The 24,805-nt window shown below is 41.2% G+C and overlaps 1 protein-coding gene across 11 annotated transcripts in view; it reads right to left on the reverse strand.

Annotated features, from left to right (window-relative positions):
• Positions 1-24,805, reverse strand: part of cacna1g (calcium voltage-gated channel subunit alpha1 G) — a 403,744-nt gene that overhangs the window by 74,789 nt on the left and 304,150 nt on the right. For all 11 annotated transcript variants that reach the window (XM_062970561.1, XM_062970564.1, XM_062970559.1 and 8 more), the window contains 3 exons: positions 11,391-11,491; positions 6,904-7,027; positions 2,089-2,157 (listed from right to left, as the gene is read on the reverse strand). In XM_062970561.1, coding sequence (XP_062826631.1) covers positions 2,089-2,157; positions 6,904-7,027; positions 11,391-11,491 — 294 coding nt within the window. The remainder of the gene's footprint in view (positions 1-2,088; positions 2,158-6,903; positions 7,028-11,390; positions 11,492-24,805) is intronic.

Consider the following 24,805-nt stretch of genomic DNA (forward strand, 5'->3'; position numbering starts at 1 on the left):
ACTCAGAGCAACTTATAACAAATTGAAAAACACATTTTTTAAAAATAATAAAATAACCAAAGTTTTTAAAAAATAAAATGATTAAAAAATAAAACAGATTAAAACATACACCATTAGCCACATATATACCCACCTACCTGAACAAGCATTAGCAAGTTCCTACATATTGTCTAGGTGGGACAGGTTTTATGCAATCAAGCATCAAATACCCATCAAAACAGACATGTTTTTAAGTGTCTGAAGAAGTGTCTGAAGGGGCCGGGCTGTGGCGCAGCTGTTGAGCAGCTGCCTTAAATCACTCTGACCATGAGGTCATGAGTTCGAGGCCAGCCCGTGGCGGGGTGAGCACCCGTCAATTAAAAATAAAAAATAGCCCCTGCTCGTTGCTGACCTAGCAACCCGAAAGATAGTTGCATCTATCAAGTAGGAGATAAGGTACCACTTATAAAGTGGGGAGGCAAGATTAACTAATTTACAACCTGGAATGAGGAAGTGCCGTCAGTGTGGATGATGAAGCAGCTGCTCCCCCCTGTGGCCAGAATCGAACATCCCCTCAGAAGAAGGTTAACTTGCCTCTGCGTGTGTCTCTCATCTGTTTGATGTGTTTATGGGCATTGAATGTTTGCCCTATGTGTGTTATAATGTGATCCGCCCTGAGTCCCCTTCGGGGTGAGAAGGGCGGAATATAAATACTGTAAATAAATAAATAAATAAATAAGAAGGCGAGTAGGGAGAATGTCAGCCTAACGTTTCTGAGAAGGGAGTTCCTGAGCCTTAGGCAGCCACTGAGGAGGCCCTTTCCTATGCTCCCCAGACATGCCTCTGATGGTGTGGGACAGAGAGAAGGGCCTCCACAACAGGTCTCAAGGCAATGGGCTGGTTCATAAGGGATAATATGGTCACACAAATAAGCACAGGAATGTAGGAAGTTGCCTTATACCGTTTGGTATCTAGCCTAGTATTTTCAGCACTGATTGGCAGAAGCTCTCTGAATATAAGGGATGCACCTACATTGTAGAATTAATGCAGTTTGGTCCCACTTTAACTGCCATGGATCAATACTATGGGGTCCTGGATTTTGCAGATTTGTGAGGCACCAGCACTCTTTGGCAGAGAGGGCTAAAGACCTTGCAAAACTACAAATCCTTCAATTCCATATAATTAATATGTGATCAAACAGCATTATTTCTGCAGTGCAAATGCACCCTTGAGAGGTGGGATTCTTTTCCAGCCCCATCTGAGGATTCCTGCTGGACTCCTGTGTAAGTACTAACTAGGCTTGGCTCTACATAGCTTCTGAAATCAAATGAGATTTGGTGTGTTCTGGATACTATAGCAGGATGCTTTAACAAAACTGCTGCAGCCTATATTTTTTGTGTTTCATTTTGTTTTGATATCAGCGGTTATGATCCTCATTCCCTGTTACAGTCATGTGCTTATAAACCATTGGAATAATATTTTAGGCATCTGATAAATTAAAACTGCGGCCCATGGAAGCATATATCTCTGGGGGTATGGTAAGATGACACAAGATTTGCTAATTGTGCTTAACAAGCTAAGATACTTGTATACAGTGTTCCCTCACTACTTCGCGGTTCGCTTTTCACGGACTCTCTGTTTTGCAGTTTTTTAATAAACACTAAAATAATATTATAAATCATAAAAACGATGATTTACAGTGGTGGTGGTCTCATCAGGTGCAGGTGGCGGGGCAGAGAAGGAGCTCAAATGGCAGCGGGAGGAGAAGGAGGCGGTGCCATGTTTCCCTGTCTCCTTCCCTGTCTTCCTTCCTTCCTCCCTCCCTCTTTCTACTTCCTTCTTAAGAAGAAGCCTAGCATCCCTACTTCATGGATTTTCACTTATCGCAGGTGGTCCTGGAACCCCCGCGATAAGTGAGGAAACACTGTAGATACTCTGCAGTGAACCGGTTATCTTTAATCCACGTCATGACTCAGATTAAATGTGTAGAAGCAGCCACAGTGAGTGCAGAAATCCACATGAAATTGGAAGGATGCTTCAGTAGTTATGAAAATTGCAATTCAGCATGTAGGTTTTATGTGAGCTTCAATAGCCAAAGAGAATGCTTACCTTTATGGTCATTTCAGCGAGGAAGATTGCTGTGAAAATATAGTTGGAGAGTGTGAGAAAAATCCGTTCCTATTTAAGAGAGAGAAAAGATGCAAGATATTAACATACTTTCTGATCATGCTGCATGTTTATATACCTGGTGTGACTTCAACCAGCCCCAGTATGGAGCTAGCAATGGTCCTTGCTACTTGCTTTAAAAATGGAACTTCATCCATGTCATGATATAGGGAAGGAGGAAGCAGATCTTGCACAGTGGAAGAAAATCTTTAAAAAGCCCTCTATAGAAAGCAAAGAATAATTATTTGAGTCAGCTGAAGCGCAAATAATATCTATTTTGGTTTCTAGGCATGAAGTCCGTCACATGGAGAAAGCTCTCAGTCAAGGTCCTTCAGTGCCCTCTCCCAGCATTGCACAAGAGAACTTTTGACATCCTCTATCATCCCATGATTTGCAAATCCTCCTTTTATCCTACCCATACAATCAATTTCCATGATTCATATGTATTGTGTGTTTTTCATTCTGGACTGCTCCAATTCATTCTCTTTTGCAGTTCAAACCTTTCCTTCTGAGTAGAAGCCTCATTACTCCTCTGTTACTGGAATTCTTCCCACATCCATCCTGGTTCTCATTTAGTCCTCTAGCCACTTCATCACATGTATTAAATTCTACTGAGCCACCCACTTAAAAATGGCAACCTATTGAGTTCATCACAAGACATAGGCTTCAATTGTAGGGTAGAGATATCTTAGCATTTTTAAGCATTTCAAAGGGTTATCTTTTCAGACACTTTCTAAACTGGTTGGCAAGTGACTTTTAAAAAAATTATCTGCATAGAAATGAGCAAAATGGCCAATTCTGTCATGTGACGAACTCTCCTTGTTCTCCACTTTAAAATGAAATGGTTATGCAATTTGCGGGAAGAGCTGAAATTACCTTTTGCCTGGAGGTGAAAGGAAGGGGGGGCATTGGCTTTATCTCCTGGAGAAAGAAATCCCCTCCCCATTTCTTTCCCTTCTTCCCCCTTTCTTTTCTTCTTCTTTCCTCCCCTCTTTTCTCTTTTCTTCTCCCATTTCCCCCTCTACTCTCTTCTTTCTCCTTCCCTTCCCTTCTTTTCCTCTATCCTCTCTTCTTTCTCATGTACCTTAATTTTTCAATTGCCTCAGATCAATATCTTGCTCAGAAGGTCACTTCCTGAAACAAAATCAATTTATTCCTGATCACATCTGCCATTGAAGTATTCCCCATTTGACACTAAATGGGTTCCTGTGAAGCTTCATCACTCGTGTGACATATTGGCAGGCACAGTTGTGAAATCCTATGATCCTTTATTCTTAAAAGGGTAACACTTAGCAAAACATCTCCAGCTCTGCATTCATTGCAGAACAATTTCAAATTCAACAAAACCAGATGTCAGTCTGGTTCTTTATAAAAATGTGTGTAAAAATTTCCTAACAACTTCCCCAACAATATGTACTAAAGGGCAAAACAATTTCTTAAAAAATAGACATTTGAAAGTTAATAATGGCCTGGGAGCTCAAAATAGCTCTTGTCCCATACAAATCACTCATGTTAAGATCTGTGGGTTGTTTTTTTTTTTTACGATTTAGGAGAGCAGTATCAGTACTTGCTCATTAAAAGAGTGTTCTTTCTGTAATAGTTTCAAGAGGATTCTTGTAAAGCCCTATTTGACATAGTCAGAAAGCTCCCTGCCTTAATGAAGATCATTTTTAATGAACTAACACACATGTTCAGGTTTTCTTTTGGGTGGAGACAAGAACGGGGGGGGGGGGGGGGGGAGGAAAAGAAAAGTTAGCAAAGCAAAGAAAACGCAGAGCTTACATTTATTTTCACACTATTGACATGCGTGTTTGTTTCATGCAATTATCTCAAAGTAATACTATACCACCCAAAGTGGGGGATATGCAGTCTGTGCTTAGGGCCACATATATGGCCCCCAGCTCTTCTCCCAGCCATCACTGGATTTGATCCCACCCCAAGGACCTCATAACACTAGAGCTTGGATTCACTTTAAATCCACTTTAGGGAGGGGCCTTTAAAAAGCTCAGCCAGACAGGTCCTGAGCCTCATCAAACTACAAACCCCAGAATTCTGCAGGAGGCAGAAACCGGATTTAAAGTGGATCCATGCTTTGGTGTGATGAGGTAGCAAGTCCTGAGAGAATGGCAGCTCTGAACAGGGGATTTCCCTTAAAATTCTACTTATAGAAACCTTGGTTTGAAACATGTACCAGATGGTGCAACAGGGCTACCTCCTACATAGTGTTCCATCTGGTTCACCAGGTCTATCTCATCCATAAAATTGTAGAATTCATTTTTATTTCAGTGACTTCCAATGACATATGGCAACTTATTGACCGATTCACTTGGAAAGTAGTCCACAAAAAGTATGATAGCAGAATTAGTGTGAAGATATGGTATGTTTCTGTGTGCCTTCAAGTTGTTTCCAACTTCTGGTAGCATTAGAATTATTCAAACACAGTTTGCCACTGCCTTCCTCTGGGTCTGTGAGTATGACTTGCCCAAGTGAGCCGAGGTTGTTAAGTTGAGTCTGAATTGATTTAGGCAATATTAGAAAAGCAACTGAAGGCTTCTTGTTTTTGTTGTTTTTATTATCTATCAGCCCAACCTTCTTTCTTCCTAAAACTGAAATCCTCTGCATATGCATCAGGATGTAAACCTTATTGAATTTAATGGCACTTAACATGCATTGGCCCAGGCAGCAAGACAATGAAATAATATAATGGGATAATCATATGAATGTGCTCTTCTTGCTGGTATTTGAATGCTAGACAGTGTGGCTATGAAGATCTGGGCTTGGGGAAGGAATCAAGTAAATGTGTCAAAACAAATGTGGGAAACAAGAACAAAGATGTTTGTTCATATCAAAACAAAGTGAAAAAAGTAGAAAAGAAGTGTAAAAGTGTAATTGTTCCTATCCCCACTTTTCCCTTTTCCTCCCAGTCTGTATACTAGCAAAGAACAGATGGAAACAACTAAAGCCCAACATTGTAACAAAAAAGGAAGATTTTTTTTAAAAATTTAACTGGAGACGAAAAGTATGCCAGATGCCTTAGCTGAATTCAGTCTACAGCGTGCAGAAAAGAAAGAAAAGAAGAGGAAGTTCTGACGCCTCTGATACATGGATGTTGCTCTTGGACACTGAGCAGAACAGAAGGTGGTTTGGCAAAGGCCACAGAAAGAGCAGGGAAAGTGTTTTGCACTCACTGCCAGGAAGGAGCATTTATTGCACAATTTAACAACATGCAGGTGAGGCCTTTTTTTTTAAAAAAAAAAGCCAACCAAAAATGATATCCAATTATAAACGTATGAGATCAATTTTTTAAAAATAGCCAAAGCACACACCCTATGAGGGGAAAACAGGATATGCATACAGGATAATGCACCAAAATCCCAACCTAAACCATTGTGCACCTAGAACAGGGGTGTAGAACCTTTTTTCTGCCAAGGAGCATTTAGATATGTATATCATCATTCCTGGGCCATACCTGTATTGATTTATTACAAATAATTATACAATTATATATTATTAGAAGTCAGGATGAGAAGAGAAGCTAGCTTTGGCTTCATCTCTCTCTCTATGTGTTAAGAGCCAAAATCAATGGTCTGCATTTAAGTGCAAAGTTGTTTTGGTGGTTCAAGGTATAGAAGTTGTTTGGTTTTAAGCTTTAGATCTGCCCTTGTTTCTTTGGTTCCTCGAATGAATGAGTGAACAAGATGTAGCCAGCAAGCCACATTATCCAGCTTGCCTATTTATTCCCTTGCCATTTCCCCTTCTCTTCCCCATTGCTACTGCTGAAGGTTCTTTTGATCAAATCCTAGTGATTTTACAGGGAAAAGAAAACCTAGAAAATGCTTGCCTTGCTTCTTAGCAGGATTGCTTGGATTTTGATGATATCAGGAATGGTATCCTGATATCATCAAAAGACTCCTTCAGGGAGTCTGTGGCTGCCAATGCTGCTCATAATCTTGAGAAGTTCCATGTGCTTCCTAAAATTTGTATAGGTGTGGAAAGAGAAGGAATGGGTTCTCCTTTTTGATGTTATGATTTAAGACCTGTCTTCTCTTCTAGTTTAATCTTGTTTTTGATTAACATATTCAAGACATGATTAAAGGAAGTATACAGCAGACACTTAAAAAACAAAGATATGCACACTATGTCTGAAATATTAACATTGCATCATTTCCAAGAGGAAGACAAGAGGTTTGATGGGAAGCTTGTTTTTCCCTTGATTTTAATTGTGCATGTTAATTCTTTCAATGATCCCAAAAGTACAGGAATGTACTCTCATTGTGAATCGAGCCCTTCCGTTGTTTTAGCCAGAATCAGCTATCCCCTCTCAATCCCAAACAGCTTTCCCACGCACTCTAAACACTAGTTCTAGATGGCTATGAAACTCCAGTGCCATGGTGAGGTGTAAAGAGAGAGGGAGAAAAGTCTGGATTCTTCTGAGTTTGCTACATTTGGTTCTTGGCCAATACTTCTTAAAGATAATATGGAAACTACAGGCTGTCAATGGAATGGGTTCTTCCTGAGATAATAAACAGGTGGGCATAGTGTGCTGAGACGATTTTCCATATTGGTTACGTTCAGCTGCTAATATACGGCAGAATAATTTAATCTTAATGATTTTATTCTCTTGTAGGCCAGTTGAGAGTAGCCCCCATCTCAACCTCTTTGGTTAAGAGACTGATGCCAAAAGTCAACACCTTGAGTCATGTTCAGTGTTAGCTTCATTTGCTTGTCTGGGTAATAACATCATTGGGTACTACTCACAGCACTGTGTGGCTCAATTTTTGGACGCTCCATTGCAATTGTGATGCAGTTCAGAAAAATGATTACCAAGACAACATGATCAAACATCTTGTGAGTGATGATTTTATTGCATATCATACGGAATCTAGAGGGAAGAAGGAGAAAAGCCACAAGAAATAGCTGTAATCACATGATATACACAGTGGGTCCTCTTTTTTGTTCTAAAATAGATGTCTACAGCAATCATTCACATCTCTCTTATGTATGCTCAACATTAAAACAATACTGAGGTTACTATTATTTGTTCAGGAACACAGGCTTCCTTACACACTGCTGTCAAATTTGTCTTCCCAGCAATATCTTCTGAGGAACTCACATACCCCACCCTCCTTTCTCAGACTGCTTCCAGACAGTAATTTATTGCGGGAGAAAGTGGGTTAAAATAATCTATTTTTCCCCATGTTGCTGTCCATATGGGCACCCAAAAGAAATGGGCTTTCCCGTGAGTTGTCCACATTGTAGTGTGGTAACAATCATGCTATCATTTGGACAACCCAAATCCCCACTTAAAACCTTTAAAATAAAACAAAAACTTATCGGGCTGCCATTTGGTCTCTCTGCATGCTTCCTGAAACATACAAATGTAGTGCTAGGAAGTGCTGGTGGTGGGAGGGAGGCAGGAGTGATCCCCCATCTCCTAGCGCTACATTGGCATGTTCCAGGAAGCATGCAGAGAGGCCTAATGGTGGCTCAGTAGATTTTTATTTTATTTTAAAGGTTTTAGGGGGGATTTGGGGGTTGGTTCCCTCTTCACTTCTCTGAGCTTACGGGGCCAGAAAAAGCAAATTGGGCTGTGCGGACTGACTCGTCGGTAGTCCCAGGACTACCCGGGCATCAGTCCCCACAGGGCCAATACTCCATTAGACCCGGGTCTTTCAGGAAGACCTAGGTTTAATGGAGTATCAAATTAAATTGGGACAAAGCAGGGTTTTCCTGCTTTGTCTCGAATTAATTCAGTTTTACCAGAGATGTTTGGACGCCTCAGGTAAAACCATGGGAGGTCCCGCATTATGAGCCTTGTCTGGATGGGCCCTCATTCTCGCTTTCTGGAGATCTTCCCATTTCCAGGAATATCACAAATTTCTAAAACTTGTTTTGCTGTACTCCACTGATTTGCAACTTGTGTGTCACAGGAGAAAATCACTCTTTATCTATGTGTTTCACCATTCTTGGCCTGGATAATTTCCACCTACATGGGAGCCACATAATCCACTGTGTTCAATAGGATCCCTCATTCATTCCTGATGCAGCCATGTAATTCATCAGAAGAAGATGCTGTGCCCCCCTGTGTCTCTGCATGAGTCACTTAAGCTTGTTCTTGCTGCTTTGCAGAAACACGCAAAAAGAAGAAATGAGTGGGTGGACTGGAAACTGGATCAACTGAGGAAGGATAAAGCTTACCCTTAAAAAAAGCAAAACTTTGGGGTATATGAAGTGTCCTCCTAAATTAACATTAAGAAATTATCTGTACTTATTAGAAGCCTGAAGGAAATTGGTTTTAGGGGCAGTCCCTGGGTTATGAACAAGAGGTAGTCTGTAGATTTGTTCTCAAGTTGAATTTGTATGTAAATCAAAAAGGTAAATTTTTAAATGTAACTCCAGCCAAAAAATGTTTTTTAATTTTATTTCTGGACAGTATAGGGAAGGATAAACATTTCTGTAACATTTGTTTTGCTGCCTGCATCCCAGAAGATTCCACCTCACTTTCTGTCCCTGTGACAATTAGATCTCGAAATGTGTGTGTTGTCATGGTAATAGCTCTTCATTGGAAACTCCCTTTTCCCATGACAACTCTTACAGGAGTGAATTTCCCTTCCTACAGGTAGATTTCCTCTCACTTCTTGTTCTCTCCTTGTTTGTAACTAGGAGTCGTATGGAAGTCAGATGTCTGCAACTCAGAGACTTCCTGTATGTGGTCTTGCCCCTCCATAAGTTTCCTCATTCCATCAAATTTCAAAACAAATTATTGCAATTTGATGTTTCACCTAGAATTTAATTAAAAGATTTTATATTTACCCTATGATAAAGAAAAAATAGGCAATCATGATGTTGAATATTTCCACTCAAATGTGCAAGACAGGGCTGAAGGCTTTGATGGTCTGTTTCTGTCCAAATAGCTTGATGATGCTTGATGCAGAGCTGAAGGAACAGAATTATCTCTAGTTTGAAGAGTGGTTCTGTGTTCCCCAATGCTTATTATTCATTATTTGTGTACCTCTACAAACTTAGCTGAAAACTAATTATATTTAATCTGCCCTCTAATTTCTATTTAAGGAATGATAAAATGTTACAAAAAACCTTAAATGTGTAACTACGACCTTGTCACATGGGGATAAAATTGGGGGCATATGCATATCTAGCCCCAGTCACCCATGGAGCCAGTTGGCTCCCATCCTACGAAGTCAGTCAGGCTCTGTGGGGGAAGGAGGGTGGAACCGGTGTACTGCTGCAGCAACACAGGAGACTTTCCGTGTTGCCATTGATATTAATGGGGGAAGCCGTGCACTTCACACCCGCACCACGCTTCCCCCATGGGATCAACAGCTGGAGGAGACGGGCAATGCGGGGTGTAGGATGGCGGCTTCCCCATGCCCTGTGGCGAAGCAACATCTGCCTTTTTCAGCGACCGTGTAATGAGGTAGTGATTATTAACACTTCCATGGTTGCTGCATGGGAAGAAATGTACAGTTCCAGAAAAACATTGCTATATAGTTAAATGACCATGAAGCACTTTGTTGTGTTCCATTGATACAAGATGTGCTAAAGTTATTCAGGTAAAGACCATATCAGTTTTCCAATGTGGAAAAATAGTTCCCATTTATACATAGTCATATGTGGGACTCATCTTCAAACATACAGATAGAGACCAGAAAATCAGTCCTCCATATTCACTGGGGTTTGGGCTACCAAACTCCTATGAAAGTGAAAACCTTTTGTTATCTGAGACATTTGTCTAGCAATGTCTAGGCTCTTCAGCACGACTCCATGGTCATTGTCAACTTCTGTCAGAATTGCATTGGAGGATCTAGAGCAGTGGCTCTCAACCTGTGGGTCCCCAGATGTTTTGGCCTTCAACTCCCAGAAATCCTTTTGGTATTATGTATATTGAAATAAGACATGCATCGCTAAAATTTTGTTAATTGTTGGAATGTAATAAAAAAATTTTTTTTAAGGTGATAATGTCACACAGTCTAATATAATATTATGTAGTACCATACAATGTTAATGTGTATATCAAACCAATTATATAAATAAATGTTGATATTGTTGTTCGTTAAAAATAAAAAAATAAAAAATAAAATAAAAAATAATAAAAACTCCCAGAAATCCTAACAGCTAGTAAACTGGCTGGGATTTCTGCGTGTTGTAGGCCAAAACATCTGGGGACCTACAGGTTGAGAACCACTGATCTAGAGATTCCTAAATAGATTAGTTTAAACAAATGAATGAATAACCTAATCTGCCAAAGTGAAACCTGTAAATGGGGATGCCTGACTGTAGTGGAATAACTACTTCTCTGAAATGCAATGATTATAATAAATCAAACTTTTGGTTCATCTGGCTCAGTACTGTGATTCTTGACTTGGTGTATGTACTGTTTGTGATTTTTAACTATGTGCAGGCATTGAATTTCTGCCAATTGTTGTAAGCCACCCTGAGTCCTTTCGGATGAGAAGGGTGGGATATAAATGTTGGAAATAAATAAATAAATAAATAAATAAATAAATTGCAGCAGCACTACAGGTAGGAATGTTTTCAACCTTGCCAAGAGATGCCAACAACTGTACTCAGCAAATGCTGCAGACTTTGAGAACTATAGCTTACTTCATCAAATGAAGAAATAGTGGATACTTCATTACATCTTTGAGGTGCTAATAAACTTGTTGCTACTGTAACTAAATTAGGTATATAGTTCTGCCTAACTGGTATTTCATGGGAATCCTGTTTCTTGTGGCAGAACCAAAGGGGTAGAGAGAAAACAAAGTAAGGGTTCTTGAGCAGAATTAAGATATGGCTGCGACACCTACCAGTTCCACAATGACTGATGCTACTATAGAATTGTCAATGAAAAAACCTCTGTGTTTTTGTCACTCAAGCAAAAGAGGAGCCTTTTTCACCACCTACCTATGTGCCTCACCTTTATCTTTCCTTTCTCTGTTTTAAAATGGAAATGGCAATGAGGATAGTATCTTTGGCAGCCAGAGCATCCTCTCTACAATAAGCCCACTGTTTAAATGGTCTGCAGCTAAGGTTGAAAAATGCATTTAATTGACTGCAGAGGTGCCTACCTTAGTCACTATCAGCACACATTCAAATCTTTCAGCAGCAAGCAATGTTTGGTTCTTTTGCCAAATATTATTTCTGCCACACTCTACCAACACTGCTTTGAACACAACATCCAGAATCCCTGCCTGTCACACTTTATCAATCAAACTAAGTTGCCTTACTTAGACTGAGGAGCAAAGATGTAGACAGACCAGGAATCTCTTTCTTTGCACCAGCTGGGTAGGCGTGCTCTTATCCAAGCCTTCATACGATCCTTTTTACTCTTAAAAAGAGAGAGAGAGAGCATTGAGAACTTATTCACTGAGGTACTCTGGAATGGCTATATGAACCATTAAAATTAGAATCTGAATCCTGGAAATCAGACAGACGTTGATACTTTAAATCCCAATATTTCCCATCAATCCTGAAGGTATCTAGCAGACCTGCAAGCTGGAGTTTGTCTCTAAATGGGACACCTTGGATGTAAAACAAGGATTAAACAAGGCATCTGGCTGTGAAAAATACAGCCCACACTGTGGTGCTCAGAGAAGGATTAATGTCATTTAGTATAACCAGCCGGCTGCTCCAGTTATAGAAGCAGCACAAAGAGTTAGGTGTCTTATGAGTTAGTGTGGAAGAGCACAGATTTAGGAAAATTTATTGCAGAGACATGCACCGCTGTGCACAGTATCCGCTTAAAGACCACTCCAATATATTGGCATTTTAGAAGCCAGTCACTGGGAGGAAACGCAGCTCAGGAAGAATAAATACAACTGCCCTTCTAGCTCACATATGACTGAAGAACAGCAATTTATTTATTTATTTATTTACATCATTTCTATGCTGCCCTTCTCACCTGAAGGGACTCAGGGCGGCTCACAGTCTGGCAAGATTCAATGCCAATATACAATACAAAATATAAAACATAAGCAATTAAAACAATTTAAAAGTTTAGCATAATACAATAAATACATTTAAAACAATACAATATAAAATACTTAAACCATTAATCCGTAAAACCTTGCACACGAATCTTAATCTGGACCGGGTCATAGCCAACACAATTCACTCATTAAATGCTTGCTCACAAAGTCAGGTCTTCACCTTTTTCCTAAAACTCAGAAGGGATGGGGCCTGCCGGATATCACTGGGGAGGGAGTTCCACAGCCGAGGAGCCACCTCTGAGAAAGCCCTATCTCTCGTTCCCACCAGCCACACTTGTGAGGCAGGTGGGACTGAGAGCAGGGCCTTCCCCGATGATCTTAAAGTTCTCATAGGCTCATAGGAGGAGATACGTTCGGATAGGTAAGTTGGACCGGAACCGTTTAGGGCTTTGTAGGCCAAAACCAGCACTTTGAATTGGGCTCGGTAGCATATTGGCAGCCAGTGGACCAGACGGAGCAGAGGAGTGGTGTGCTCCTGTACGCCGCTCCGGTTATTAGCCTGGCTGCCGCCCGTTGTACTAATTGAAGCTTCCAGGCCGTCTTCAAAGGCAGCCCCACGTAGAGCACATTGCAGTAATACAAACGAGATGTAACCAGAGTGTGGACCACCGTGGCCAGGTCAGACTTCCCAAGGTACGGGCGCAGCTGGCGCACAAGTCTTAGTTGTGCTCAGCAATGAGTCCAGGAGAACCCCCAGACTGCGAACCTGTGTCTTCAGGGGCAGTGCGACCCCGTCCAACACAGGCTGTAACCTTATACCCTGTTCGGCCTCACGACTGACCAGGAGGACCTCTGTCTTGTCAGGATTCAATTTCAATTTGTTCACCCTCATCCAGTCCAACACAGCGGCCAGACACTGGTTCAGGACCTGAACAGCCTCATTAGTGACAGGTGGAAAGAAGTGTCAGAGCTGGACATCATTTGTGTATAGATGACACCTCACCCCGAAACTCCGGATGATCTCTCCCAGCGGGTTCATGTATATGTTAAACAGCATGGGGGACAGTACTGACCCCTGTGGGACCCCACAAGACAATGGTTGTGGGGCTGAGCAGGTGTCCCCCAATGACACCATCTGGGACTGCCCCTCCAGGAAGGACTGGAGCCACTGCAAAACAGTACCTCTGAGACCCATCCCGGCAAGGCGCCCCAGAAGGATACCATGATCGATGGTATCGAAGGCCGCTGAGAGATCCAGCCAAACCAGCAGGGACACACTCCCCTGTCCAGTTCCCGACATAGATCATCGACTAAGGCGACCAAGGCTGCCTCGGTTCTTAAGATATGACATGAGAACAAAAATAGAAATGAAAATATCCCATCCTCAAATGCCAGAATATAGCAAACAGGTGTGTGTAAATGATGAAGGAAGACAGAAAGACATTTATTTAATTTATGAGTCAGAAGATCTTAAGAATCTTGTGTCGCAGGACAGGTGAAGCCCCACCTGTTCTTTCCTTTTCATTCATGGTGCTACCAGCAAACAAGATCAATTTAATAATTCCCACAGACCTGTAAAGCAAATTGGGCATTTCATGTATGGGTGGGAGGCAGGGGAAGCACAAGTGCGGTTCTTTGAAGTCATACATTTCCTTTGGGCCCTGGTGGACTCCCTCCAGAAGAACAAGGGGTGTGTGTGAGTGCGCGCTTTCAAGTTGCCTCCTGATTTCAAAGGTTTTTCTTAGGAAAGGGTTACCCAGGGGTGGCTTTGTCAGTTCCTTCGGCTGAAAGACATCCTACAACATCTAATATTTGTTGGTTGATGCAATACTACCACGTGTAATGTTACTTAGCTTCCAAGATCAGAAAGGAACAGGTGTCTTCTGATTATTTAGACTATTGGCAGAGCAAGGTAGCCAATTTAACATGCATAATCTGATCTAGTTTTCAGAGGATGTTCTCATGGATAGTCATTAAGCAGGATGTTCAAATTGAGAAAAAAACTGAATGAAATAAGCCAAACAAAGCTCTAATTTGGTTGTGCTATTACAAGGGTCAGGTCACAAAGATGTAAAATCACAGTCTGCTTGAAAGCAAATTAAGGCAAGTGAGACAAAACAAATAAAAAATTCCCAAGGGGACAAATGCAAACCTAAAAATATGTCAAATATTTTGAGCATGTGAATATTATTCATAAGCTGGAAAATCCCCCCTTGTATCTGCTCAGAAACATCAGGCAGTTCTATTGTCACTTATTTATCCTTCCCTCTCTGGGTATGTGTAGCATGAAATAAATTATTATGTATAAAGTTAAATACATTTCTGGTCACTGGGTGTTTATGAATAGTTCACATATTAATGCCAGACATGTGGCCAGATCAGATGAGAGCTGTTTGCATGGTAGATAGGACAGATGGGAAAAAAATGATTACTTTGCATTTTCTTACCCAATTCTATTTAAAAAATACCTTTTTTCTTATTCCTATAATGATTGTTCAGATTGATTTAGCACCTTTTGGAAGCAATCTCCACACACACACATCTTGTTTCTAAAAGGTACCAAATCCATCTGAACAAATTTTACAGAAATAGAAAAAGTGCCGATAATATGCCTTATTTTGCTATAAAATGCAAGCCCTGTACCAATGATTTGATATATTTTGTTAGTTTTGATCTGTACATTTATTTATTTATTTATAATATTTCTATCCCGCCCTTCTCACCCGAAGGGACTCAGGGCGGCGTACAATTGGCAACAATTCAATGCCGACAAATCATTAAAACAAACAGCATATAAAATCTATTACAAATAGTTAAATACAGTAATATTATTACTGTAATATTATGTACTTTAATACTATGTAATATTATGTATTGAATATTATGTACTGTAATATTATTACAGTACATAATATTCTACTCCTAGTCAACAATGTATAGCCACCTATAACTCATTTTTCATGGGTTTTTGGGGGGGCGGGGGGGATTTGATACCTTTTGGAAACAAACTCCATTTTCTTTCTATTCTAAATCTGAAAAAATGTACACATTTCAGTAAATAATAATCAAAACACAAAAATTGTCATCTATTCCTATAGAAGGGCTGAGGCTCTCCCCCTCCTTCCCCCAGTTAGTGTCACTATTCCATGCTGAAATACAGTTGCTCTAGTGTCAATCCAGCTTCAAAAGCTGGAAAACTAAAGAAACGTAATGAGGAAGGATAAGAGTTCTTGTTCAGTTTTTTTTTTAAAAAAATGCTGCATCAAGAAAAGCCCTTTCTCTCCCTTTTAATTGCAATAAAATGCTAATGTGATTTTACAGAGAAAGGGAAAGAACTAGTTCAATGGCTGAACTGTGGCGCTCGGGCTCGGGCTGTGGCGCAGGCTGGAGAGCAGCTGCAATGAATCACTGCAATGAATCACTCTGACCAGGAGGTCATGAGTTCGAGGCCCGCTCGGAGCCTATGTTTGTCTGTCTTTGTTCTATGTTAAAAGGCATTAAATGTTTGCCTATATATGTAATGTGATCCGCCCTGAGTCCCCTTCGGGGTGAGAAGGGCGGAATATAAATACTGTAAATAAATAAATAAATAAAACTGGTTTTAATAATGAAGACCTTCAAGTGCTTGGGTGTTTGGCTCAATCTCCAGATATGGCAACTGTGTTAGGAGTTTGCAGTACACCATATTTCATTGCATAATAGTCCCACTTTCCCCCTTTTTTGTATAAATAAAGGTGTGAGAGGAAAAAAGGCTTTTTTTGTTATAAAACAGTACATTTTTTTATAAACTGGAGCCCACGGTGGTGCAATGGGTTAAACTCTTATGCTTCGAATCCAGGGAGCGGGGTGAGTTTCTGTCTATCAGCTCCAGCTTCCTATGCGGGGACATGAGAGAAGCCTCCCACAGGATGGTAAAACATCCGGGGATCCCTTGGGCAACGTCCTTGCAGACAATTCCTTGCAGGAATTGTAAATGTTGTGTATGTGCATGTGTATGTCCTAAAATAAAAAATATATATTAAAAAAGACAACAGTAATTTTTTTCTCATTTTAGATATTTACATGAATATGTTGCACTATGTTTACAGTTTATTGCAGAAGATGCTTCAGCATTAAAACGAAACTCCATCTGTTTAGCAGTATTGCAAATGTGGTTTTTATCAGAAAATGTTCGATTTTTATAACTATTTTATAAAACAATACCTGGGGTCATGTAAACATTTCTTGGAAAGAAAGGAGTAATGAGTGGAAAGGTTTAAGAAGCCCTGATCTAGAGCAACATGTTGACAGGCTTTGAAAAAGGGAGATTACTTTTCTTTGGTTTGGTTGGAAGCAATGTAATTCTGGACTTACTCCAGTGTAAGGCTTATATACAACAAATGCTACTAGCATTTCCTCAATGGATTTTATTTTTCATAACACAATAAAAAGCTTCAGCAGTTCAGAACTAATTGGCCATTTATACACCATGAGGGGTCTCACTGAAGTCAAAAGATGTGTTTGGAAAGTGCTGTAAAAGCTGCAGTTAATATGAGCAAAAATGTGGTCCTAGTAAGTGCTATATTATTTTAGGCATTATGGAACTTGCACACGTCTTACAGAATAAATAAAAATGTTAATTTTAAGCTAGGAAAATTTTTGTTATTATGAAATGTTGGTTGTGCATGTATGATTTTAAGAAATCACAAAGTGCTGGACAGGGGCTTGTATGCACCGCCTTTGTGCTTTTTGTTCACAGATGCTTATAGCCTCCTCCTTCGTTAGGGCGGATCGAAATAGTCACACCAAATTTGCCTGTCCAGAGAGAAACGATCAATGTTGGGGCATTATTATCACAATCCCTACTTTTCTGTTGTCTACACATTTAGCACTCAACAGTTCAAAAACTGGCATTTTGAATTGTGTCTGGAAACCAATGCAAAGTTCTGAAATATTGGAAGGATAGTTTTGACATGATGAATCCCAATAAGAAACTTGGCAGCTCTTTTTTGGACAACTGCAAGGGCAGCTGCGTTGCATGGAAATAAGCAAGGATATAAGGAAACCACATGCATGAATAACTATGGCCATATCATCTCTTTAGAGAAAAGACGCCACTGATGATCAAGAGAAATTGGTAAAAGCCATTTCATGCTATAGTTGGGTGTGCCCAACCATCCTTAATCAAAGTTGGATCTCCATCACTGCTTCTCAAACTATCATTTTCACCCCCGCTCCCTCGTGTGCCAGGGAATAATATCCTGTTTGTTCACAACTGAGTATCTCCTGGAAATTCACTGTCAAACCCAAACCAAATTATTATGAACCATCTATCTCAGCACTTCCAGCCCAACTCATCTTTCACTTGACCTTTTAAAAGTAATCAGTGAAATAAAAAAAATGATCCATGGGGTTCAGTTTGGCACTTAGGTGCACAGGTTTACATTTACGTTTGTAAACATTAGCAACTGGGGATGGAAGGCAGAGTCCCACAGCAGTTCGTATTACAGATATACAGTTTAATGCTCTAATAAAGAGGACTCATATCCACAGTTTCATACACCCATATCCTTTAAAACATATCCTAAATAGGCATTTTGTAGGTCCTTTACTATGACTTAATGGTATTCTTGGGCCAGAAATCCTTCATTTCAATAGGGTTCACTGTTATCTGCAATTTCATGTAAACACACAAAGTCCAGGAGCATATTTCTTACTGATACGGGAGTTGTACTGCATGTATGTATATGTATGTATGTATGTATGTATGTATGTATGTATGTGTGTATATATCTATATATATATAAACACACACACACACACACATGCATTCTTTTTTGCCACGAGCTCAGCTAAATAGCTTCTTAGCCTCAGGTAACAGGGAGAAAATGTGCATTGTAACAAAAACACAGTGACAAGCTGAACTCTGAAATGACAAAACTATCTGTCAATTAAGTTAAGGACAATTTGGAATACAATGATAAATGTAGACTTGAACTTCAGTTCTTTGCTTCACAGTGAAATTTATGAGTTGTATATACATCAAGCTTATTTTTCACCACAGGGAATTGCCCCCCCCCCCCAAACACAATATGACCCGATGGCCGATGGCCTCCGCTGTGGAGCATCTAATCCCCAAATACCAGTCAAACTGGCTTAATTAGGCAGGGCTATTTAAAGATGTTATGTCCACTTGATGTCCTAGCTAGAAGGCCTCCCTGGGGATATCTAGTAATAGCTGCAACTTGGTCCAGATAGTTTTGTAATCTGAATATTTTCCTAAAGCATCTATGATTCAAAGCATTGCTTGGTATTTATCTTGAAGATTTGTAGTTAAATCAGAATGTGTCAGTAGCCTAGAATGCCCCCTTTATATCCCTCCAGTCCAATTTTAATGCCAGAGATATTTTCGGTTTGTGTAATTGTTTCAAGCAAGTTACTCAAATGAGATGACAAAAGGAGTGGGGGAGTGTTTCCCTTTTCATCTGTCCTTTTCCATATAACATGTTTGGTAAGAAATGACACTTTGACTTGGCTAAATGTTTGCTTAGGCGGAGATGTCAGTAGGTACACATTGAGATAATGCAGTGAACAGAGACACAGTGCTTTAAACACATTAACTATAGTACTATGGTATAGTACTTCTAATTTGTAAGCATCTTAATACTATGTAGGCATAGTAATTAACTCAAAGGTGATTTAACCCCTATTGAGAGAGTTAGGCTTGCCCAGAAGAAGTCAGTGCATATCCAGATTCCCAGTCCTGCAAGTTATGCTCCCTCTCCCTACTTTTTAAAGGGATCCTTCTAGCCCATCTCATGAGAACTTTTCCCCGGAAAGTCCAGAGTTGCAGGCTTGCTTACAATCAGCTTGATTGCTTCTGAAGTTCATATTATACTCAACGTAATGCCTCAATTATGCTTTTCAAATCACAACTACATCAGAAGGCACACCTGGCCAGCATGAATAAAGATGTGGAGAAACAGAGCAATGAAACAGATACATTTGGTAGTAAATGCTCTGAGAAGAACCTACAATATTCTAATGTAAACAAAGTCCCTGTTGATCCAGATGTGAACATGTGTACTGAAGAGCAAAATTGGCTGGATGAAAAATGAGCTCCAATCCTTTTGATACAGAGTGGTATTTTTCTTATCTTTTTGTTTTTAAAGAGAAGTTGCTTGTAGATTCAATCAGTTGAAATAAAATAATTTCCCTGACCGCTGCTGCTGCTGCTCAGTCGTTTAGTCGTCTCCGACTCTTCGTGACCTCATGGACCAGTCCAAGCCAAAGCTCCCTGTCGGCCGTCACCGCCCCCAGTTCCTTCAAGGTCAAGCCAGTCCCTTCAAGAATACCGTCCATCCATCTTGCCCTTGGTTGGCCTCTCTTCTTTTTTCCTTCAATTTTCCCCAGCATCGTGATCTTTTCCTGTCTCCTCATGATGTGGCCAAAATACTTCAGCTTTGCTTCTAATATCCTCCCCTCCAGTGAGCAGCCAGGCATTATTTCCTGGAGGATGGACTGGTTGGATCTTCTTGCGGTCCATGGCACTCTCAGGATTTTCCTCCAGCACCAGAGTTCAAAAGTGTCTATCTTCCTTCGCTCAGCCTTCCTTATGGTCCAGCTCTCGCATCCATAGGTTACTATGGGGAATACCATTGCTTTGACTATGCGGACCTTCGTTGCCAGTGTGATGTCTCTGCTCTTCACTATTTCGTCAAGGTTGGCCATTGCTCTCTTCCCAAGAAGTAAACGTCTTCTGATTTCCTGGCTGCAGTCTGCATCTGCAGTGATCTTCGCGCCTAGAAATATAAAGTCTGTCACTGCCTCCACGTTTTCTCCTTCTATTTGCCAGTTATCAATAGGCGTAGTTGCCATGATCTTGGTTTTCTTGACTTTTAACTGCAACCCAGCTTTTGCACTTTCTTCTTTCACCTTGGTGATAAGGCTCCTCAGCTCTTCCTCACTTTTGGCCATTTTCCCTGACCAGGAGGTTCTAATGATGCTAATGTACGTTTAAGGCCATTGAAGAAGAGAAATACCTGAAACATGACACACAATGTGCTGCAATAGTGAGAGAGAAAGGAAAGCAAGGAGCATCTTACAGAAGAAGTAAAGAAGTTTCCAAATTTTAACTTTCTAAGGACAAAAGGAAGGCTACAAAACAAGTAATTAAGCTTTGCAAACCAAAATGATATGGCTATATATATTTTTTTCTTTCAAGCCATTATTTTCTGTAGCACTGAAGCAAGAACATAATTGTGATACCTTTGGCCTTTGGCACCTTTGGCCCCTGACCCTGTGACTATTGCTGACCAGGACGAAGAAGACTTTCGTTTTCTTCCAAGTCAGCAAGATTCAACTCCTTTCCAGATGCCTTCTATTGACATTGCTGAGCCAGCACCAATTAAGGATGCCCTTGAAACAGTGCCAGCTCTCCCAGATTCTCCGGACAGGTTAGCGTTTGATTGCAGGGCCTTTTTGAAAACAGAGAGATTGCAGAGACAAAGCTTGAGGAGAAGCGCCAGATTAGCGGAGCGTGGTGACTATGGCTAAGCTCAGTTCTCTTGGGAAGAATTGGGGAGTCAGGCACCTGGTTTGGGGGAGCTTATGAACTGCAATAAAAGTATTGCGCTGGGAACTTTCCTTTGCGGTTTCAACTTTACTTCTTACTGAGAAGCATCATTGTCCCTAGCTCTTGAAATCCAAGCGGCCTGAAGGTGCGCTTACTCTTGAGTAGACTGGGTGCCGGTCTACCTCCTTGCCCAAGTTTGGACTGCGGTTCAGCTCCTGCACATCCAGTTCATGCCTTGCCCTGAAATCCTGCTTTTGGACATCTACTCCAGAGAACTCTTCTTTGCCACTTTGCTCCTTTTTCCCACTCAATACTCAAGCCGAGTTTGAGTGTGTTTCGGTTTCTGGATTTTGGACTTTAATATCGGACATAAAACTTTCACTTATTGGACTAATTTTGATCTTTCCTGAAAGGTCAATTGCTTATTCAACTTTGCTGCTTATTTCCTTTGGGAACTTTATTTGCTTTAATAAAGATATGATATTGTTATTGGCCTCTGTGTTGGTTTTCAGTGCTCTCGCTGCCTAGGGGTGTAACAATAATGCTCAAAGTCCCACTAATTTTAATGGATATCAGTAAACTCTACTGGAGGGGATGCCAACAAATGATCTTGTTGGAACCAGCTCCCCCCCCCCCAAAAAGTTTCAAGTCATATTTTCATTACAATCACAATCCCATTGCTTCACTTTAAACTTTTACCCACCAGTGTTCCTGCTCCTGCTCCATTCTGAGACAAAGATTTAGTTCATAAATGCAGGTCAGAGTGCATCATGCCAAGGGTTAACAATTAGTTACACAATGAGAACTGAGGCTCAACTTATTTATAATCTTCCAGTTCAAACCCTGGGGCAATATAGTTCTTACATGTATATGAACAGTATATCAGTTATACTCTCAAAGGTTCCCATGTAACATACTTTGCTACTCACTGCCACCAATGCCCTTTGATGGTTGATATGGGAGGAATGGAGCTGAGAGAATAACTTCACCCAAATCAGATATAGGAATGCAAAGAAACCAATGACACGACTTTTTAAGACCAAACAAGAATCAACATTAATTGCATGAATATAACATGTGAATGTTTAAAATTGCAGAACAAAAAAGAGAGGGGGATGCAGAGCAATGTTTGAACAGTGGAGAAGGATATTACTTGCCACAGTCTTGGGGAAAAAGCCCTCCTTGTTGAACTTGTGATTTGAAATTTAAGGGAAGTCTCCACTGGTGCCAAATGTAGCTTTCCTTTGAAATGCAAATAGCCTCAAAGATGAGATGGGTAATGGTACGGGATGACAGAGAACCATGACAGGAAGACAAAGAGCTCAATTTGTTCCCTCTGCAATCTAAATCCCTAAGATGATGATGATAATTTATATCCCGCTTTTTCTCTCCACAAAGGAAACTCAAAGTGGTTGGTTCCTGCCAGGACACATTTTCCCCTGCTGGTAAAAAATGAGGTTGCTGAAGCAAAGAATGTTTAAGTTGACTCAAACTGGTTAACTCACCAACTTAATCTATACTGTTAGCTGCCTTGGGTTCCATGCCAGCAGAAAGGTGGAATGTAATGTAGATTTTAGATTTTTTTAATATTAAAAAATCACAAAAAGAAGTAATTTTTTTTCTTTTGACTGATTCGAGTATGGCATCTTTACTTTTTGTAGATCTGAAGAATTTTTACAATATCTCACTTGCAAAACCCTTCTCCCAGGCATTGGATTTGTGTATTATTTGTTCATGTACACAGACACTGCCTCCTTCGTGTATCTAGAAATAGATACCCACAAACAGCTTCAGCCACAATGACTTTGACTGGTCTTTAAGGAGCTTACAGGGCTCATTGTATTTTCATCCATATATTGCCACAGCAACTCTGTTCCGTCCCCCAGGACGATGGTTTGCCTTACCTATTGGTCGTTTGTTTGTTTTCCCTCCTTTGCATTTTGTTTGAGCCTCTGGCTGCAAAAGCCTAGGAAAAGTGGCTTGGAATCTGCAATAGCTGGCTGCAGTTTTCTTTGCAGTGATTGGTCAAAGAGTGCAACATCTTAGGACCGCCCTTTTTACCAGGGTCTAGTCTCCATTTTGGAGCTTCATTTTGGCTATAGTCTTCCAACGTGCTGCAGCTGTGCAAAGCTAACTGGGACAAATCATCCTCAAAACCAGGCCAATCTAAGCCTATCCAAATTAGATAAGTATTGAATTATATTGATCTGGAATAAGAAATCTAGTTAGAGGAGCAGGGTTATTCTGTCGCTTCTAGAACTAATCTTTGCTGTAAAGATAGGGAAGGAAAGAGTTTCTCCTTCTAATATAGGCAGCGTGATTAGGGTATAGTGGTTTTATAATCACCTTTGCTTTCTGGAACCAGGGATAATTCTGTACCTAAAACCTATAGAAATTTGTTTCATTTTCTGCAACTTTAAGATCTGTGCCAGGTTTACAACCTTGTATGAATAAACATCCTTTTTTGAAGTTATCCAGACTCAGTCGTTCAATATCTATAGGACAGCTTATAGGGATTTGCAGTTCGCCCGGATAAAGGACAGCACGTTTCAGTTTTATAGTTTTTTATTGTCCGGCGGACGGCACAGTTTTGAGGTAGATCAGCGGTTTTTCCGCTTGAGCTAGCTTGCACGGCTTATAGTTTTTTATAGTTTAGGAAGTTTAGTTTAGGCCGCGGCTTTTCCGCCTGAGCTCAGTCTGCATACCTAAAGACTCAACCAGCGTCTGAGGCAGTGGAGCCCGCTCTCAGACCTGAAGGAGTCAAATAGTGGGGCTCTATTTCCTTGCTATTTGGCTCGCGTGTGCGCACGTGGCCCAGTGGCTTTCTGGGTTTGCACAGGCTGTGCAGTTCCCAGCAACGTCCAGGGCTCCCTCGGCGGTAGACCTCGAGCCGCGGAGCACCAGCGACAGTTCTTTGGCTGGCTCTGAGGCGTGAAGCCCACCAGAACCAGGCTAGAACCTGGACAGGCCTGGCAACGCTGCTGCGAGTTCGGCCGGAGCACTCGGCCGGCTTCGACCTGCCTCATGGTCCGGCGGTGGTGACCTGCCTCATCGTCCTGCGGTGGTGACCTGCCTCATGGTCCGGCGGTGGTGACCTGCCTCATCGTCCTGCGGTGGTGACCTGCCTCATCGTCCTGCGGTGGTGACCTGCCTCATCGTCCTGCGGTGGTGACCTGCTTCATCGTCCTGCGGTGGTGACCTGCCTCATTGTCCGGCGGTGGTGACCTGCCTCATCGTCCTGCGGTGGTGACCTGCTTCATTGACCTGCGGCGGTGACCTGTCTCATCATCCTGCGGTGGTGACCTGCCTCATCGTCCTGCGGTGGTGACCTGCTTCATCGTCCTGCGGTGGTGACCTGCCTCATCGTCCTGCGGTGGTGACCTGTTTCATCGACCTGCGGTGGTGACCTCCCTTCACAGCGGGGAGGAGGCGTCTTTTCTCTCCTCCTTTCCAAAGCCAGCCTCGGTGCTCCTTCGGCGGCAGGCCTCGAGCCGCAGAGCGCGAGGTGCTTGAAAATTTGGCGAAGTCGCCATTTTGGCAGTTTACGTCACTCGGGCAAGGGAGGTATCAAGTGGCAAGTTGCTGTCAGTTGGCATTTTGCAGCTTGCCCACTAAAATCTGGCGCCAAAGGTCACTATCTTTGTAAAGTATAGTTACTTAGTGATATATATTGCTATGGTTAAGTGTTGTGCATTGTATTATATATTGCATTTGCTTTTATTGTAAATTTACTTGCTGGTATGTTGTATTTGCTTTTGTTGTAAATTTACTTGCTATTAAGAATACATAATGTCTATGCAATTTCAAGATGATACAGATGGTATACCTCCTTCTGAGGCTGAAAGTAGGAATGAAAGGCCCCAAAGGATAAAGCACCCTTCAGCCAAGATGCTAGCCCATCTAATAGATGAAAAGGAGCTCCTCCATGTGAGGTTAGGTTCGGCATGGGAGCGAATTGTAACATTGATGGGCAGAATTGAGAGCTTGGGTATTACAAGGGTGCCATCCATATTACAGACCGACCTTGAAGAGACCTTCGGTCTCTGGAGGGGTTTGGTGTCTAAGATAGTCCAGGTCCTCGAGCGCATTAACGCCAAGGATTCAGAGTTAGAAATAGTGAGTGTCTTAGCTGACACTAATGAGAAAGAAAATAAGGTGA

Source organism: Anolis carolinensis, chromosome 2, assembly GCF_035594765.1.
Source record: "Anolis carolinensis isolate JA03-04 chromosome 2, rAnoCar3.1.pri, whole genome shotgun sequence".
Taxonomy (NCBI): domain Eukaryota; kingdom Metazoa; phylum Chordata; class Lepidosauria; order Squamata; family Dactyloidae; genus Anolis; species Anolis carolinensis.